Source organism: Narcine bancroftii, chromosome 6, assembly GCF_036971445.1.
Source record: "Narcine bancroftii isolate sNarBan1 chromosome 6, sNarBan1.hap1, whole genome shotgun sequence".
NCBI classification, from domain to species: Eukaryota; Metazoa; Chordata; class Chondrichthyes; order Torpediniformes; family Narcinidae; genus Narcine; species Narcine bancroftii.
The window spans coordinates 212,782,899-212,801,359 of record NC_091474.1 but is presented as its reverse complement, the minus strand read 5'-3'; the positions used below and the strand labels follow the sequence as shown (position 1 = coordinate 212,801,359).

Sequence of the window (18,461 nt, the reverse complement as noted above, 5' to 3'; positions counted from 1 at the left end):
ATTTACTTACCTCCAAAAGTTGCAATAAAATTGTTTAATAATTCTATAAACCATCACATCCCCCAATGAAATTAGTTAAATATTTTTTCTCATTTTTTTGATCTGTTTACTCAGAAATGTTACAAAATTGGAAAATATCAAATTTGTTTAACAGTGACCATTTAAAAAAAGAGCTATTTTAATAAAATTAGTCAGATACTTTGGATACACTAGTCTCTACCCCAAAAGATACTCTTGTGTGACTTTTGCACAACATTGGGAGGGACTGCAGCTTTTAATTTGATTCAATTAAAATAATGTAAACATTACCATATGTTTTGGCAAGCAAAAAGCAAACGAGATCGACAAGATTCTGAGAGGCATAGATAAGGTGGACAGTCCGCACCTTTATCCTACGGAGGGAGTAGCAAACACCAGATGACATCTGTACAAAGTGAAGGGAGGAATGTTTAGGGGAGACATCAGGGGTAAGATGTTTTAAACAGAGAGTTGTGGGTGCATGGAATGCATTGCCAGAGGTGGTCGTGGAGGCTGAAACTATAGGGGCATTTAAGAGACTCTTGGACAGGGTCATGGATGAAAGAAAAATAGAAAGTTATGAGGTAGGGAAAGTTTAGTTTTTGGGGGGATTGGTATTTATGGGTTAGCACAGGTGGCCGAAGGGCTTATATAGTGCTGTAATGTTCTGCGGTCATAAATTAATTGTTCAAACTAAAATGCATACCAACAAACAGTTTAAAACAAAAAACAAATCTTTACTACTGTGTTGGATACAAAGCTTGGCAGTCACTTCTATTATAAACAGATCTTGTACATAACATGTTAAAGACTAGAAGTTGCAGATAAAAGCAAATGTATATTTTATTTTATGTTTTCAATGTACATACCATCAGGCGGTATCACTTCCATATCCCAAGGACTCATCTTCTCAGTGTCACCATTATCCCAGCTGGAAATAAAGACAAAACATTCAAGGTCTATTAGAATATTCACAGATCCTTTAATCAAAACAAGAGTCAAACTGGATTGAACATTATTTTTCCCTTTAACACCAATGATATTTCATGGGGGGGGGGGGGGAAATGAAATTATATCCGTTAGATTGAGGGAAAAAAAACATTAATCTTGTGCCTTCCCTTAAGTGCTTCATAGCTTTGAGTTGTAGAAGTTTGAAGGACAAATTGCAAAGCGTAATGAAAGCCAAGGATGGATGATGGTGACGAGAGGAGCCCGACAGGGGATAAGAAAGTAAAATGAGATGGTTGTGGGAGGAATAAAAGGGTGAGAGTGAAATAAAAATACAGGGAAAGGATGAAAACATGAATGGAAGACAAGGATGGGGGAAAAACAGTCCAAGAATTGCAGGGCCAGAGTGAATATTAATAATCAAAGGGACCTTGGTGCTCCTTGGTCCAAAGATTCCTCAAGGTGGATATGAGAGTAAAGAAGGCTTATATTATCCGAGTCTTCATCAACTGGGGCATAGAAGGTGGGAGCACGGAGGCTATATTATGACTTTATAAAATATTGGCAACACCACATCAGGAATACTGTGTACAGCTTTGGTTTCCACAGAACAGAAAGGAAATCATTGCTCTCGAGAGCAGGATGAAGCCAAGGAATGGAAATATCCCCATTATGAGCAGAGATTATAGGCTGGGCACATGTGCCTTGGAGCAGAGAAAGTCAAGGGAGGACCTGATAAGGTATACAAAATTATGAGGGGCATGGATAATGCCGATAATATTAAACTTTTTCCCAATAACAGGTGCCAATAATCGGAAAGCATAGGTTTAAAGTAATAAACATGAATTGGAGGAGATATGATAATTTTTCATCCAGAGTGGTTGGAATACACTGCCTGAGAGGGTGGTAGAGACAGATTCTCTCACAATATTCATTCTGTACTAATTAGAGGACTTGAAATGTTAAGGTGCAGAAGGCTATGGGCCAAGTGGGGGTAAATGAGATCAGTTTGAATGTCTATACCAACCATCAGTAACCACTGGGCCAAAGTTCTTATTTCTGTGCTGTATGACAACACGAAAATACTGAAAGACACTTGAGATGATAAGAATCATATTTGATCATTCTAAAACGGCAACAATACCACCAGGTGAACCCATGGAGAGTGCGGTGAGGAAACACAGCATTCTTCTGCAGGGTTCTACCAACCGGTCCAACTACCAACGGCTCCACACAGGCTTTAAACGACCTGTTAAAGGAGCCAACATGTTGCATCTTAAAATTCTCTAACTGTGGGGTGTGGGCCCAAGATGACAGTTGGGGCTACAGACTCCAAGGCAGTAGAAGACTGGCACAGGGCACTAGAAAATAACTGTTTGACACATTTCTTACACCAATAGTGACTTCTCCTGGCTTTAATATTATCAACAGTAGGAGTGACACAAATGACAGGACAAAGCAAAAATTAATTGGAAAGAAATAAATAGCTTCGTCATTACTTTTGGGGAGAACCGTTGATAACCTCTGATATAGCCCAGAGATGAATAACACACAAAATGATGGAAACATACAGCAGTTTAGGCAGAATTTATTCAGAACGAGAAGCAGAATTAATGTTTCAGTTGGAGACTCTTTATCATTAAGCATTTCCCGGATAATCTATTTTTATTTTATATTTCCAGTATCAGCAATCTTTTTCAGATTTTCATTTCCTTTATATGATGATTTTCAATGGTAAATGGCTAAAGGACAATCTGCAACAGATTCTAACTCAGGGAATAATTTAAATTTAAAAATGATATACTGAGGGTCCCCAGTGATAAGCGGCCACGATAACTCAATTAATAAACAAACAGGATTTGGAACCAAATTTGGGTGACTGACAATAATTTAGGTTTGAGCGTAGGTAATTTAAGAAGAACATTATCTGTTGGTGCTAAGAGAAGGAGAAACATTGCCTACTGCTGGAGAACAAGAACTTCAGACGACCTGAAACAAATATGAAATGTGCATAATTAGGATAGATTAATTCCACTATGAGCAGGAAAAAGAAATGACACTTTTGAACCAATAAAAAAAGAGACTGTAAATGAATGCCCTGAAGTAACAAGGAATAGTAAGTCTGCAAAACTGATGTGCAAGTCTGATGTACCAGCCCTCACACATGCAGAAGTTAGGGTGGATGAAGCATCACAAAATAACCTCAGACTAGGAGTAACAGAAGACTCAAACGAAGCATATACTCTATTTCCCACACTGCCATCCATTCCCCTTTTATACTTACACATGTTTGATTCCCATTTATTACTTGCCCCTCTATCTAAATTCTGATTATAATTGCGACCTTTGGTAAAGATTTACAAATAACTTTATATATCCCAAAAAATATCTGTAAATTCCCCCCCCCCAAGTGATCAAAGCTTGATGGGAATTATTCAGGAACAGTTTGAAGTTTTTAAATGTAAAAATTTTTTATTGTTGGATGGAAGAAAAAGTTGCATCTTGGCCAAATATACCACTTAATTTACAGCCAAGTCAATTGACATTCAGCATTCAGTGGACTGTACTAGTCATCTTACCAAACATTGTAACACTGAAAGAGACTGTCAGGATAATCTGGCTGTAGGGGCTCCTGGCTTTCAATTGTCCCAAACCACCAGGCATCATCGATCACCGACCGAAACCGATCACCTATTACAGTGAGAAATGCATTCATATTTTGTTGTCGAGTCTCAGACAGCAAAAATACTTAATTGAACACAATCTAGACTGCCACGTGAAAATTATTTTACAATCCCCATCATATCCCATATATCAGACACAATAATCTTCAGTTTTACAAAGAGTGGATGCTCTTACTGGCTCTAATATACCATTTAAACTTCAACAACTATGATTGAGTCCAAGTATACAACCAGTTATGAAATATTAATTGAAGGAATTACAACTATCCTATTGCACTGTTTGAGGGGATGCAGGCATAGAAACTCCAGTGCATTCAAAGCATATGCTAGATGGTCACAGCAGAAATAAGTCTGCAACTGTTTTGTTTATGGATTTGGGACTGCAAACTTTAGTTGCAATTGGTTTTGAAGGTCAGCGGGTCCATCATGAGCCATATTCAACTTTCCAGGGTGTTAAGAACTATGGGCAAGACAGGGTCAGATGAGAGACTGAAGGATGAATTGTGCTGGACATCTGAAGAGAACAAAAGGTAACTGTGGGCCTTCATTACATGACTTCTCAATACAGCCCATGAATGTGCAATAAAAATCACTCCAAGGAGAACTTGGTCTTATTTCTTTTGTAATATTTGAAAAGGAACTTAATAAGATGGAATGACATTATCCCAAGTATATACCACCACTAGAAATGCCTGGATGAATATCCAGTGTTGGGTAATTTAACCCTGAAATGGTCAAAGTCACTCTCCACTCTGGAGAGGATAAAAAGAAATCACTTTTCAGTTGCATAGTGCTGGGTAAAAAAAAATACAACTGTGTTCCAATTTCCAGACACACTGCTTTGTATGTACAAAACACAATTGTCAAAAGTACCATGATTCAAGAATACTACCAATCACATTCTTACACATTTGGTACAGCAATGAAAAAAAATGAGAGGGAACATGGTAAACATATTTTTGGTCACTTTCACCAGAGGATGAAAGGTCAAGATGACAGTAAGAAACCTCTGACCTATAAATGTAGATGTGAACTTACAAGTTAGCGTCACACCAAACCTGCCATGTCCATAAGAAAACAACATGCACAGAGATTGGAATTCAATGCACAATTTGTAAAAGTTTCATTAGAACCAACAGCAATTTAAACCAGTGCCCAATTTATATTTGATTGGGCCAGTTGAAGTTCAATCACATTGGATCAGAAAGAACACTGAAGGGGCTTCAATAATTAAAACAAAGAGCAGTCCAGACATGTTATACTGTTTTTGAGGATGGTGGAGGCCTCAAAAGACACTAAAAACAAAATGCAGTTTAAAATTTGGACTCTCACATTGCAGGTATTCAGTGCAAAATATCTGGTTTTTAAAAAACCTCATCATTAAGAAAGATTCAAAAATCATGGTAGAGAACATTTTGAGTTGCAGTTGGACATTTTTCATACTTGATGAAAATCCACAGGTTGAAACATTTGCCAGTTGCTAAGGGACCCAGAAATAAACAGTACAGTATAGCTCTACCTCTGGTTAAAGCCCATACTGGGCAGGACAGCTTATTTTGGAAATCTTAGGTCTTAATAACATTGCTGCCACCAGGGTAAAATCAGAAATAACTAGCTTTGGAATCTATGACCAACACTGATACACAGCAGCTAATGACCCGATTCGCCTTTACGCACCAATTTTCCATCGTCGATTTTTTGTTTCATCAAACTGCTGTCTGAGTACAAGAAAATCAATAACATCCGGCATATCATGGTACCTACAGTAAAAAAAAATGTAAAATCCATATTTTTGTAACAGGAAAATTCAAATATTTTTATGTTTAAAATGTAAAAAATACAGCTGGAAAAGGGACTGTGTAAGACTGGTCCAAGAACATTGAAAGTTATAAGCATTGAAAAAAATTAAATATATTTTCAGATACTCATTAAAATAAAAATATATGATGTGATTTAGAAATTCTGTAGCAAGAAATTATTTATCATGAATGAATTATTTGAATGATTTGCAGTAAACGAGATATTCCACAAAAGCACAGTGAAGTTTAAACCTTGATAAAATCATATCTTGTTTTACTTCTTTCTACATTTATGTTTTCCTTTACTTTGGAAAGGCAACATATGCCCCATTGTGTGGCATATTTCTGCAAAAATGAAAATAATAGTTAAATAGGATTTTCATGGGATTTCTACATCAAGGGTACCAACTGAATGCAACTAAAGGCTTCACTAATATGAATGTTGGGAACTCATTGTACACCTTTAATATAGCAGTCAAGCATGAAGCTGAAGATACCAAAAGAAACTCAAAATACCAATTCTTTGGATTTTTTTTGTTTCCTCTTGGGCAAGATGAAGAAGAGCAGGAGGGCTCTACAAAGCTACCCGCGTCTCTCCTATGTCAGTCTTCCTTGTATTTCTGCTGACTAAATTGAACGCTTGACATCCACTCCCTCCACTGATTGGTTTATAACAGAGCCAACCCTTGAAGATCTTGAGCCATGGCCTTTGACCAGTGACTTTCCACTGCCCCCTCCTGGATAGACAGATATCCCCAATGAGTTTGGATGAGAATCCAACTTGAACACTGAAACGAAGCCTGGGAATTTAAAAAAACTTGATCTCAGGCAAGATTCATGGTGATTTTCCTTCCTTTATATTCAGTCCCCAAATTAAAGTCAAACCTGAAATATTACCTGGGTCAAAGGAATTCACTTCACCAGTTGTACTTTAAAGCCCACAAGGGTAAATGCATGTTTTGTTGAAGGATTGCTCGTTACTGGCTCCCGTCCGTTTACAAAAAGCACTAATTGTTGCATTCTATCAAAATGAATACCACTTACTTCATAGAAAATGACCCTCCTGTCAGTTTGCCAGTGTCCGGATCAAGGAATGCCAGTTTAAGGCAACACAGAGATGGAGGACCCACTTCATATTTTATTCCAACAATTTTCACCAGCTCTTGTTCCTGATAAAAGTACAAAATATATTCCAAGTTGTGCATCTCCTGAATCTGGTTGTGTTTAATCTTGTAACAGATAACTTTCATGTTACAGGAGCAACAAGGATTTTGCAAACAAATCTAAATGCTCTAATGCCAAAAAGAAAACTTTCATAACTCAAGAAGTCACATTTTCATTGAACTGCAACTGCAAAAAGTCTAAGGTTTAGGAGTTTCCAGATAATGAGAAATCCTGTTTGCGCAATAAGGCATTAATCACTTTGCCCCAAACCTTTCCCTTTCTATCAATAAAAGTCAGCTCACAACTTATCAGGGGATTCGATTTGCCAAATACACCTCAAGTCCACCAATAACATCTCATATCTTCAATATCCCTTTCACACCACTGACAGCTTGATTCAGATTAAATTAGATGACAATTTTGTTTTAAAGAAAAATGTAAAAAAGTGAGACACATTTTAAATTTCCCTAGATTTCCTGTGTAGAATCAGGCACGCATTAACTGCTAGTTTCTTCACTGACTCGTGAGCCAAAAAATATCAACAGGACTTCGGTTTCTCATGCAATATTCTTTGATTTAACCAACAATCATCAGAAGGCAGAAATAAACAGGAAGTAGAGGAGAAATATATGGAGGGGAAAAATAATAAATAAGACCAAAACTAAATGATATGGAAAATAACCTCTTCAATTGTCAGAATAAGAAAATACCTACAAATTTTGTGGGGAGATGGTGAAAACCTATAAAAACAGTAATTTGCTCGATCCAACAGCAAGATTAAAACACAGTAACAAGTGCAGTCTTTCAACTAACAACAATTTAGAACAGAGGTTTTCAACCCTTTTCTTTCTACTCACATACCACTTTCAGTAATCCCTAGGCCATTGGTGCTCTGTCATTAGTAAGGGATTGCTTAAGGTAGTATGTGAGTGGGAAGGGAAGGTTGAGAATCACTGCTCTAGACCCAAATGTTACTGAAATATTTCACGAGAAAAATTGTCATTGGCCCATTTCCTTTGGAGTTATGAAACCGTCCACATAATGAGTGCATAATTAGGTACGATTAAAACAGTGGTTTTCAAACCTTTTTCTTTCCACCTTAAGCAATCCCTTACTAATCACAGAATACCTATGGCATAGGGAATAATTAAACTGGTATGTGAGTGGAAAGGAAAAAAGGTTGAGAACCACTGATTTAGAGAGAACAGAGAACATCCAACTGCCAACTTAAGAAATGTAAAAATAACACTCTCCAGATTTTATAATATTTTGTGGTTAGGCAGCAAAACAGTAAATTATCTCAGATAAATGGCCAACACATTTCCAAGAATACTTTACCCTTAAATCCATCTTGTGCCATGCTTGCTTTTTAGTATTTATGCCAAAAAGTTTTAACTTCTTAGCCATTTCAACATAGGCTTCGTGACCCTGTCGAAAATAGTAAACCTAGAAATCAAACATAAAATTATATTTATAGCTGGTTTGAAATTCCTGCAAGACGAGTCAGATAAAAATCACCACAATATTTCAAAACAATTCTTTGGTATTGGCAATAATGAAAAGTTCCATTGCCAATGCATAGCAATTCAACCATGACTAATCAAAATGCATCCATGCATCCATTTATCAAGGGAGATGTATAATATTCCAAATAAAAATACATGTATTTATTTTCTGTTAGTACCAACAATGCTGAAATTAAACATGAGGAACCAATACTGTTCTTAATACTAATCTGAGGAAAGGATAGCAATCCATAAAATTATTGTTCTCCCATATATCAATACTAAAGTATTCTTTAATTTTTGTTTCTGGAGTTTGAGCTTTCATCTGTACATGGTTGAAATTCCCAGCAGACAATCTTGTGTAATTCACACAATTCTGCCAGAAAGTGCAAAACTGAATTCTTGTAAATACTTAGGTGCTGGGACAAGTGGCTTGATGCAAGCTTTAGGCCAGCCACATGTGACTCCATTCCTTTCCATGGAGCTACTAAACCTAAGTAAAAACCAGGAACACTTTTCTTCATTTTAGCAAGTTAAAGATATTTTTAAGTCATTGCTTGCAGGCATTTTAAAGGCTATCAAAGAGTTAACTACACTGCTGAGACATCACTCAGCCAAAGTTCCTCTCTTAAAGCATTAGTTACTCCAGTGAGTTGTTATAATTATCTAGTTTATTTTGAGGTCATCATTAGGAAAGATGAAAGTGCAAAACTTCACATCTTTAATGAACTGAAATATTCTCATCAATGTATCAGCTGTACATTCACAGCTTCTGTAGTGGGTTGCAAACTCGAGTGTCTGAATTGTTGGTCCACCCTCTGGATTCTGAGCAACTTAGCCATTCCAAAATTGCAAGGTCTGTTTCAATTTCACTTTTGCATATTTCAATGTCATTCAGAGAAAAAAGTAATCAAACAATGTTCCACACTTTTGCATGAGTTAAGACTTCACATGACTTTCTTTACATTAAGTTTGGTTCGACATTTTATTGCAGATCTCCAAACCTTATCCAATTTTAATTTCAGAGACAAGTGAACCAATTTCAATGACTCCTACTTTGTTAAAACAATCACATTTTGGAACTTTGCAATTGTTTTGTTTTCAAGGTATTGGTACAAGTCAAGAAGGATCCAACCCCCACTTAGTCACTGCACTGATGTAACTATTTTACAATAATACAGAACCCAGACCAGCAGCAAACCCACATCAGTTTTGGACAGCTGGAACATATACACTCTTGGAATTGCCATCTTTCAAATGGAAGATAAATTGTGGGGTTTTTAGTTAGGTCACACACAGATACAAACACTTCAAAACAGATATCAGTTAAAATGCAAGCTAGACAGTCCAGGCTCCGAGTGCCTTTGCAAAAACTAAGAAGAATGGCTATAGAGACTTCACAAGTAGGTGTTACTTGGTCATCCTGTGGAATTGGAATTAATTGGAATAGCTTGATACCGGTGAACTTGGAGGAGTGAGAAGTGAGATTGGTCTGTGAAGCAAAGAACTTTTCTGAACACACACACACATCACATACGCTTAGAATTAGAAGGGGGTTAAGTTAATAGTAATAAGTAAAAGTTTGATCCTGTTTTTATGTTTAAAGAAAATTAAAAGTAACTTTTGTTTAAGTAACCATTTGTCTTGGTGAATTTCTATTGCTGCTAAGTTTTGGGGTCCTCTGGGCCCATAACTACCAAAAAAAAACTAAACCCTTCCTACCTCATTCTATTTTTCTTTCATCCACATGCCTAAGAGTCTCTTAAATGCCCCGATGGTTCCATCTTCCACCAGTATGCCTGGCAATACATTCCAGGCACCCACAACTCTCTGCATTAAAAAAAACTTAATGCTCCCTTCAACTTCTTCCCTTCACTTTGTACAGATAAGAGCAAATTTTCATTCTCTTAGAACTTCAAAAAGACCACACCCTTAGTTAAGCATCTATAGTTCTCCGAAGTATAGAATTCCAAACTCAACCACCTGCTGAGATGAAAAAAAAACCTCTCCTTCCTCCAAAATTAATACAGACAAATCTAGAATCTCAAGCGAGAGGAAACAGCTGCTCACCAAATATCCTGCCAAATTCTCATGTTTTGTGCATCTTAGAGATCATCCCTTAGTCTTTACTCAGCTCAGCTAATATCCTGCCAAATTCTCTGAGAATTTTGTGCATCTTGCAGAGATCATCTCTTAGTCTTTCACTCCAGAGAATACAGGCCAATTTTACTTATGAATCAGCAAGCTTATCCAAGATTCAAATTGGCTCAATTTAAACTTCAAGAATATAGCAACTACAACTCAACATTATTGCCAAAAAGGCCTCAAAAATACACAGCTGCTTTGTATGGAAATGAGGAACATGCCCAATGTTATACTGCAAAAAATATGACTGCTCCTTCTGCCCTTAGACTCCAGCGTTATTACAAAACATACTGAGTTGCAGGGTTATGTTGACTTCACACAGGCTTCTTAACCAAGGCATCCTTTCTGCAGGCTGGTTACTTTTTTTTTTAAAAAATCTCCGTTGTCTGGAGGTTCTTGCTAATTCTGCTCTCCATGGAGCAACTTACTGTTGGAAGAACAATATTGGCTAAAGACTTGAAACAGGATTATTGCTAAGCTGCTGAGCCTGGACCTAAAGTAGACACTGGCAATTGGTCCACTGTTTTGCAAACTAACCCACTTACCACAGCAAACCCACAACTTCAGGTGGGACAATTTTAAAGGAATTATTTTAAACCTAAGTTCATGTATTAAACCATGCTGCCAGCTGACCCTGGTGCAGACTAGCTGCAATGCATATGTCAGAACATGATGGACTTCTGCAGCTTTGTAGTTCAGTATTAAAGTGCAGAAGATCAGAGTACCAGTGTGATCCCATCCTTTTAAATAGGGTCAGTGACATATGCAAAAAGAAAAGCAAGCTAAAAATAGTGTTATACGAGTTGAATGTAATTCTAATCATTATTACTTCCTAAATTTATATTTTTACATAAATATTTAGATGATGCAAAGTGTTTTCAAAGTCTCAGATCAGGGAAAAATACCTTTAAATTTTGAGAGGGTTAACAGGGACTCAACTGTTGCCAAATAGTTACAGGCGATACACAACATTGGGGATGTGGTGGGGTGGAGTGAGAAAGAACAGCAGTCAGGCAGCATCAGTGGAGAGAGAAAAAACAGTTAATGTTTCATCATGAGAAACCTATACCTTTATATTTGATATTATCATACGGCCACATTGTCATTTGATCTGATAGGACTATGTGATGAAGCAGCACAATCTAACAAGACCAATTTTTTGCCAGATCAATAATAAACACTGATTATTTTCACTTGAATTATTATGCATCTCTTATCAACTGAGAACAATCAAGGCATTCATTATTGGAAACTAATGGAAAGCAAAAGATTTTCTAAGTGGCTCCATATTTGTACTGTTTGAGCCAGGCCAATGAGCAACATACATGTCTCTGAGGATTTACAAGAAATAGCTTTACAAAGCAGAAGAATGAAAAAGATTAATGGAACTAATGGATTATTTCCCCTTTGGTAAACCAAACAAAAACAACCAAACGAAACCAATGTTGAAGGGTAGGAATCATCTGGATGGTGAGAGATTACAATACCTCATCTCCCATTTGTGGTACAAAGGGACATCGCCGGGGCATCGTGTCTGTAATCCACACTGGTGGCAACCATTCTTCCAGAGTCTCTCCCTGCCCTGGTAGGACCCTACCTGGTGGTCTCTGTAAAATCACAGGGGACGTTCAAATGCACGTTTACACACCAGATCATTTGTTGCATGTGCTTCTTTGTTCTACATCAAAAAGAAATGAGTTACTACCTTCATTCTTTTCTCCCTTGGTTTCCTTATCATCTTAGGGGTAGCTGAACCATCTTTGTCTTCCTTGTGTTTTTTCCTCTCCTTCTTGATTTCCTTTTCTTTCCCTTTCTCTTTGTCTCCCTCATCTTCTGAACTGCTCACAGCTTTTTTTGCTTGCTGCCTTGAAGATTTCTTTGGAGGCTGGAGGTTAATGCCAACATCTGCTGTCCAGTCAGAATAGTCACTGGAATAATCACTGAAAACAAAGAATTACATGAAGTTGGACTAACAACAGCTCCAATGGAATGGTGTACACCTGCAGTTTGAATTGTTACCATTACTAGCCTCACAGGTCTCACGTGTTTGCATATTTTTCTGCCTTATTGTGGAGACTTTATTTTAGGTATCTCCTCTGTAATCCTCCCTCATCACATCTCCAGTTTCTCCAGGAACGTGTGAGAGAGTGAGAGTGTGGATTCTTGAAATAAGCTACACTTGACTGCATAGATTGAGGAGTTGACTGGTAGATTTTGGAAGAAATGAGAAGAGCAATCTAAACATAATTTTCAAAGGATGCTTTATAGACATGGAGTTGAAAAGATGGTAACTGTAGCGTAATTTGTAATACAGGTGGAGATTAGAATGGGGTGGAGAAAGGAGGATAGTGTTGGAAATGGACAAGTAGGATGGAAGGAGAGAGGTGGAATGGCAGTGGACACTGGTGGAGAAGCAAATGTAGATGTTGAGGAGTCAAGAAAAGTCAACCTCTCTAACAGATTTAATGAGCTCCATAACATAAAAACAAACCCTTCGGCCCAACCTGTCTCTACTGACCAGCTGGAACTACCTTGATTTTTAATATTTATTTAATAGTTTCAAATGGGATCAGTCGGAAATATTGTTTCAGCTATTGTTTTTGTGTGCTTGTATGGACAAGAGGAAAAATAAAGTATTCACCCATCTCACCTTTCACACTTTATTTCTAATGTGCACACTAATCTATTTCTAGTTCTCAGATTCTTCAGATTCCTATGTCAGAATTTTCAGTTATAAAGCCTCCAATAACATAAGAAAGAAAGGAAATGCAGGCCACAATCTCCCCCCCCCCCCCCACCCCCCCACCTTAGACATGACCCATTGCTCAATAAAATCATGGTTGATGCTAACTTTAACCCCAACTCCACTTCCTGCCAATCCATACAAAAATCTATCAGAATACAGGACTACTAAATCCAGCATTAATAACTGATCACCCAATCTTTTAGAAAAGAAAAATTGTTAAATGGCTTAAAACATCATTTGCCTTGAACTGCTGCTCTCATTATGCCATGCATCTCCATCCTCTTCAGAGGTTACACCATTGACACCATGGACTTCAAGATCCTGAAAATTAAAACCAAACTTAATGATAATAGTTATTTACAGAATTCAATGTAATTCATGTGGTGCTTATTCAATATTCTTAAAATAACATGAATTGTAACAATGGGCATATAGATCATGTTAATATATTTATTGCATTACTGCTTTTATGATGAAATGTTAAAACTCGAGTTTCCAAAAGTTACACTGACAAAATGCTCAAAATTACTGTACAACTGTACCAATGTGAAGGCTCACATAACAAGATACTATTAGGAAACACATGTTCTTTGAAAAAAAAACACTAGTTACAACAACCCCAATTGGGTCTTTCTTTGAAAATTGTTTTTGAATAATTGAAATTCAACACAGTTCAAGGATACATGAGGAAGCCAAAAAAAAGTAGACTATGACACAATGCTTTTGTCCTCTCAGCCTTTCATAATTTAATAGTACGAGATAAATATTTTGTTTTTAATGATCAATTACAAGTGAAATTAAATTTTACTCCATAAATTATCTTCTATTGAATTTGGTCATTGTTTTTCTTTGAACTTAACCTACTAATATTAATTGGGAGATGCAAATGCTGATCGGACATTCATGGGCAACTTGTCCATTTAACAAATAGAAAATGGCTGGGTGAGATATGCTTCTGATTAACTTGGCATTGTTGTTGGCCAAAAGATTTGTATCTGGCCCTCTGGCTGTTACTCCTCTAATCTAATCACATTTTCCCTAGAACCTTCTAAACCTTTCCTATCATGTTCTTGTCCAAATGCATTTTAAACATTGAAATACCTCTCTCTAACACGTCAACTGGTAGCTCATTCCAAATATCCACCACCTTGTGTATGGAAAAAGTGATTCCTCATACTCCTAATAAATAATTTTCCTTCATCTTAAATCTGTGCCCCCTCCTATCCTGGGAAAAAAAGACTGATCATTCATTTTATTTATGCCTCTCATAATTTTGTACAATTCTCTGATGTCAAGCCTTAACCACCTACACTCCAGATAACAAAGCCCCAACCTATCAACTCTATTCTTGTAATTCAAGCTCACCAGTCATGGTAACATGCATGTGAATCTTTTGATCACCCTTTCCAGTTTAATGACACCTTTCCTATTATAAGGTGACTAGAACTTCAAACAATACTCCAAGTGTGGTCTCACCAATATCTTGTATGCTGTAACAAGATGTCCCAAAATAATGACAACCAGAGAAGGCAAGCATGCCAAATGCCTTCTTCCGCACTGTATACCTGTGTCATTTTCAGGGAACTTTCTACTTATACCTCTTGGTCTCACTGTTCTACAGTACTCTCCAAGGCTCTAACAATTATTGAGCTCAACCTGCCCCATTTGCAATATCTTGCACTTATCCAAATTAAATTCCATTTGCCATTCCTTAGCCAATTTTTAATTTAGATCCTTTTGTAATCTCAGATAGCCTTCTCCACTGTCCATTTTATCATTAATTTTGATATTAGCCCACAGACTTAGCAAAAATGCCAACCATATTTCCACCCAAATCATTTAAAATGATGAACAACAAGACTCAGCACCGATCCCTGTGGCACACCACAAGTCACAAGCTTTCAATCTGAAAAACTCTTATACTACAACTCTCAGACTCTTACCACTAGACCAATGCTGGCTGGTTCACCCTGGATTCCTTGTGATCTAGCCTTCCAAACCATATGATCTTGCTATTTCTGAGCTGAACAATGGGAAATTTTACAGGTTCACAGGAAAACAATCAATTAAGTACACAAAGAGCAAAACAAAATCTGCAGTAGACAAAAGTGATGGAGAAACTCAGCAGCATCTCAAGGAAGTAAAAGGCAGACAACATTTTGGATCTGAGCCCTTCATCAGGAATATCAAAGGTCTCAGGCTTGTAACATTGACCTCATTTATTTCCTATAGATACTGGGTGACCTGTTGAATTTCTCCAGCATTTTGGTGTGCAAGTAGTCTTGAACCTATGACCATAATTGTTATAACTCAGATTGGTTGTAAGTTAGATTTGCATGTCTAAATGTGGTATTAAAGTCAATTTAAAAAAAAATTCAATAACCTTTAATGAAGAATCTTAGCATATGTACAGTATTTTAAAAAAACTTTGGTCGTTTGTGCGGGTGGACATAACTTGCGTAGGTCATAAGTTGAGGACTACCTGTATTGCAATTAAATACACATTCACCCTTCAACCAAATTTTACCTCTGTACTCACTTTGTGGCTGAATCCCTGAAGTATTGAAGTGAGATATTTTAAAATGCACATTATTTATAAATAATATTTCCACTACTCTTTGAGCAATTTCCATCATTTTGGCTTGATCTAATAAATTATGTTAAAAAAGACTTTTCCTGTAGAATTTACCTCTGAGGAGCTATTGTAATCTGCATTCTGTTGTGAAGTTCTGTTGCCGTCGTCTATTGCAGATCGCGTGCGGTAATTGTGTACATTCTGGCGACTTGGTTTTCTCACTTCCCCATTTTCATGCAGCCGTTCATAGGGATGAGTCTAGAAATCATGCAAATTTAGGCAAAATTCATTTTTGAATATTTCCTTTAAGATGTTAAAAAAATCCCACAGCAACTTTCCAGCTGCTCATTTATAGAAGCTCAAACTTCATATTACTGCACTGTAACATGACAAAATAGGTTGTCACAATCTAACAGAACACATGATTAACTCAAATGGAATTGGACTCTGGCACAAGAATGAAGTTCACAGAATAGAAATGAGATGGGATTGAAATGAGCACTCCCTCTCCTAAAAATGCAAGAATGCAGGTTACTAGAAATTTTAAATAAAAATAGATCATTCTGGAAACAATCTTCAAGTCAGATGAAGGGCTCTGGACACAAAACATTAATTATTTCCCTTGCCACAGTCGCTGCCTCACCTGTTGTGTTTCCTGATATTTCCTATTTTATTTCCTGCTTCTAAAGGAGTTGCTAATAATATCTGATCTAATCTATTATGTCAAGTAAATAAGAATCAGATTAATCTTACACAGATCAACAGTAGGATTCTAAGACATTAAATTTAAATTTTGACTGAGAAACAATCAGATCAGTATCAGTTTATCCCCAAGATCACCTCGTATTTTTTCTTTAAAAAAAATTGGAATAAATTTTCAAACCGAATCAATTCATAAAATCCACTGCAAATACAGTCAAAACTGTCACTGCTTTCGGTGGTCAAATAGTTTTATTTGCAAGCAAATACATCTAACTTATTGTGCGTCTCATTAGTTGTGTGCAGAAGTATGGTTTTTTTTGCTCAAACCTAAACAAGGCCTTAATTGATATTTCACGTATAATGTTTTGGTGTCTGGGATGATTTATTTTACAACCACAGAACACAACAGCACTGAAACAGGCCCTTCAGCCCATCTGGTATGTGCCAAACTATTATTCTGCCATGTCCCATCGATCTACAGCTGGACCACAGCCCTCCCTAACTCTGAAATAAAACAATTTTAAATGAAATTTCAAACAATAATGTGCGTGGATATTATTCAGAAATGCTATTATGGAATGACCATTTGCTTCTGGAAAAATGATTAAAATCCTCCAATTCCTCGGTGTAATATGGAAGGCCTCAATGAGGTGTTCTAGGGAGTATGTGTGTGCACTTTCAGCTTTCCCTCCACTTTTTCATACACAAACATCATCCAGAACTCAGGGGTAGGACAAAGTAGATGAACATCACAGCTGAAATCCATTTGAAGACTGAAATATGTCTGCTCCTGGAGTCATTATTGCTAATTCCCCTGTACAGAATTAAACACACTCATCCCTGGTGGTAGGTGAGGCATTTGCCCAATGTTCACTAAGAATTCATTCACACAGCTGCAAACTGCTCAGCACGCATAACAGAAAGGAACTCTCACAAAGTTGAAGCTTTTCACAGTAGGTCCAAAGAAATTTCGAAAAGTACTAATTCAGAAAGTATACATGTACTCCATATTTTCCACTACCCCACTGAGAACCCAGCCATCAAATCTAAATGCTCAGGTATGTGCTATTTGTATTTTATAAACAGACATCTGCTTGGACTGTGTACTGGGAACCTAGCGCCAATCCTGCCTCCCTGCTGTTGTGCAGACCTGAGCCAGTAAACCTGCCCCCATCTCTGAACTCCATTGGTACTTGCTTGCAATGAATTGTCTATTCTTTGATGTGCAGAGGCTAGCTGTGAGGGGTGTGATGAGCAGGAATAGATGCTCAGTGCTGATGCAAGAGGCCACTGTTGGGGACGTGCAGCAAGAATTCCATACGTAGACTGACCACCATTATCCTGTGATCTCATTCATCACCTACTGTCACAATCACTCCACAGCAAATGCAACATCACTGGCTCTCCACTCAGCACTGGATCACCCAGACAAGAGCAACCTGTCGATCAGGCTACTCTTCATCAACTATAGCTCTGTTTTCAACACCATTATACCCTCAGTGCTGGTCAACAAGATCCAGAACCTGGGCCTCTGCAACCCCTCTGAAACGAGATCCTCGAGTTCCTTATCAAAAGTCTTCAGTCAGTACAAATTGGAAACAACATCTCCTCCTCACTGACAATCAACACGAGCACACCTCAAGGATACATGCTCATCTTATTGCTCTACTCGCTCTATATTCATGACTGTGAGACTAGGCACTAATTAAATGCCATCTACAAATGTACCAAATAAACCACAGTCATCGGCAGAATCACAGATGGCAATGAGGAAGCATACAGAGTGAGATATATCAGCTAGTTGAGTGGTGTAACAACCTTGGACTCAACAGTAGCAAAACTAAGAGACTGATTGTGGACTTCAGGAGATGGAAATCAGGAGAACATGAACTAGTACTCATCTAAGGGGTCAGGAGTGGAAAGAGTTAAGAACTTCAAATTCCTGGGTGTCAACATCTCTGAAGATCTGCCCAGGGCCTCCACACCAATGAAAAATGCTCACCAGCAGCTATACCTCAAGAGAAGTTTGAGGAGATTTAGTATGTCACCAATAACTTTTGCAAATTTCTACAGGTGTACCATGGACAGCTTTCTAACTGGTTGAATCACAGTCTCGTATGGAGGTGGAAATGTACAGGACAGGAAGAGGCTACAGAGAGTTGTGAACTCAGCCAG

General features: G+C 37.4%; 1 protein-coding gene across 3 annotated transcripts in view; it reads right to left on the bottom strand.

The window, feature by feature from the left end:
• phip (pleckstrin homology domain interacting protein) overlaps positions 1 to 18,461 on the bottom strand; it is a 258,235-nt gene that overhangs the window by 46,723 nt on the left and 193,051 nt on the right. For all 3 annotated transcript variants that reach the window (XM_069887423.1, XM_069887424.1, XM_069887425.1), the window contains 9 exons: positions 15,699 to 15,842; positions 13,251 to 13,330; positions 11,969 to 12,203; positions 11,751 to 11,870; positions 7,952 to 8,059; positions 6,494 to 6,618; positions 5,328 to 5,410; positions 3,546 to 3,657; positions 888 to 949 (listed from right to left, as the gene is read on the bottom strand). In XM_069887423.1, the coding sequence (XP_069743524.1) occupies positions 888 to 949; positions 3,546 to 3,657; positions 5,328 to 5,410; positions 6,494 to 6,618; positions 7,952 to 8,059; positions 11,751 to 11,870; positions 11,969 to 12,203; positions 13,251 to 13,330; positions 15,699 to 15,842 (1,069 nt within the window). The remainder of the gene's footprint in view (positions 1 to 887; positions 950 to 3,545; positions 3,658 to 5,327; positions 5,411 to 6,493; positions 6,619 to 7,951; positions 8,060 to 11,750; positions 11,871 to 11,968; positions 12,204 to 13,250; positions 13,331 to 15,698; positions 15,843 to 18,461) is intronic.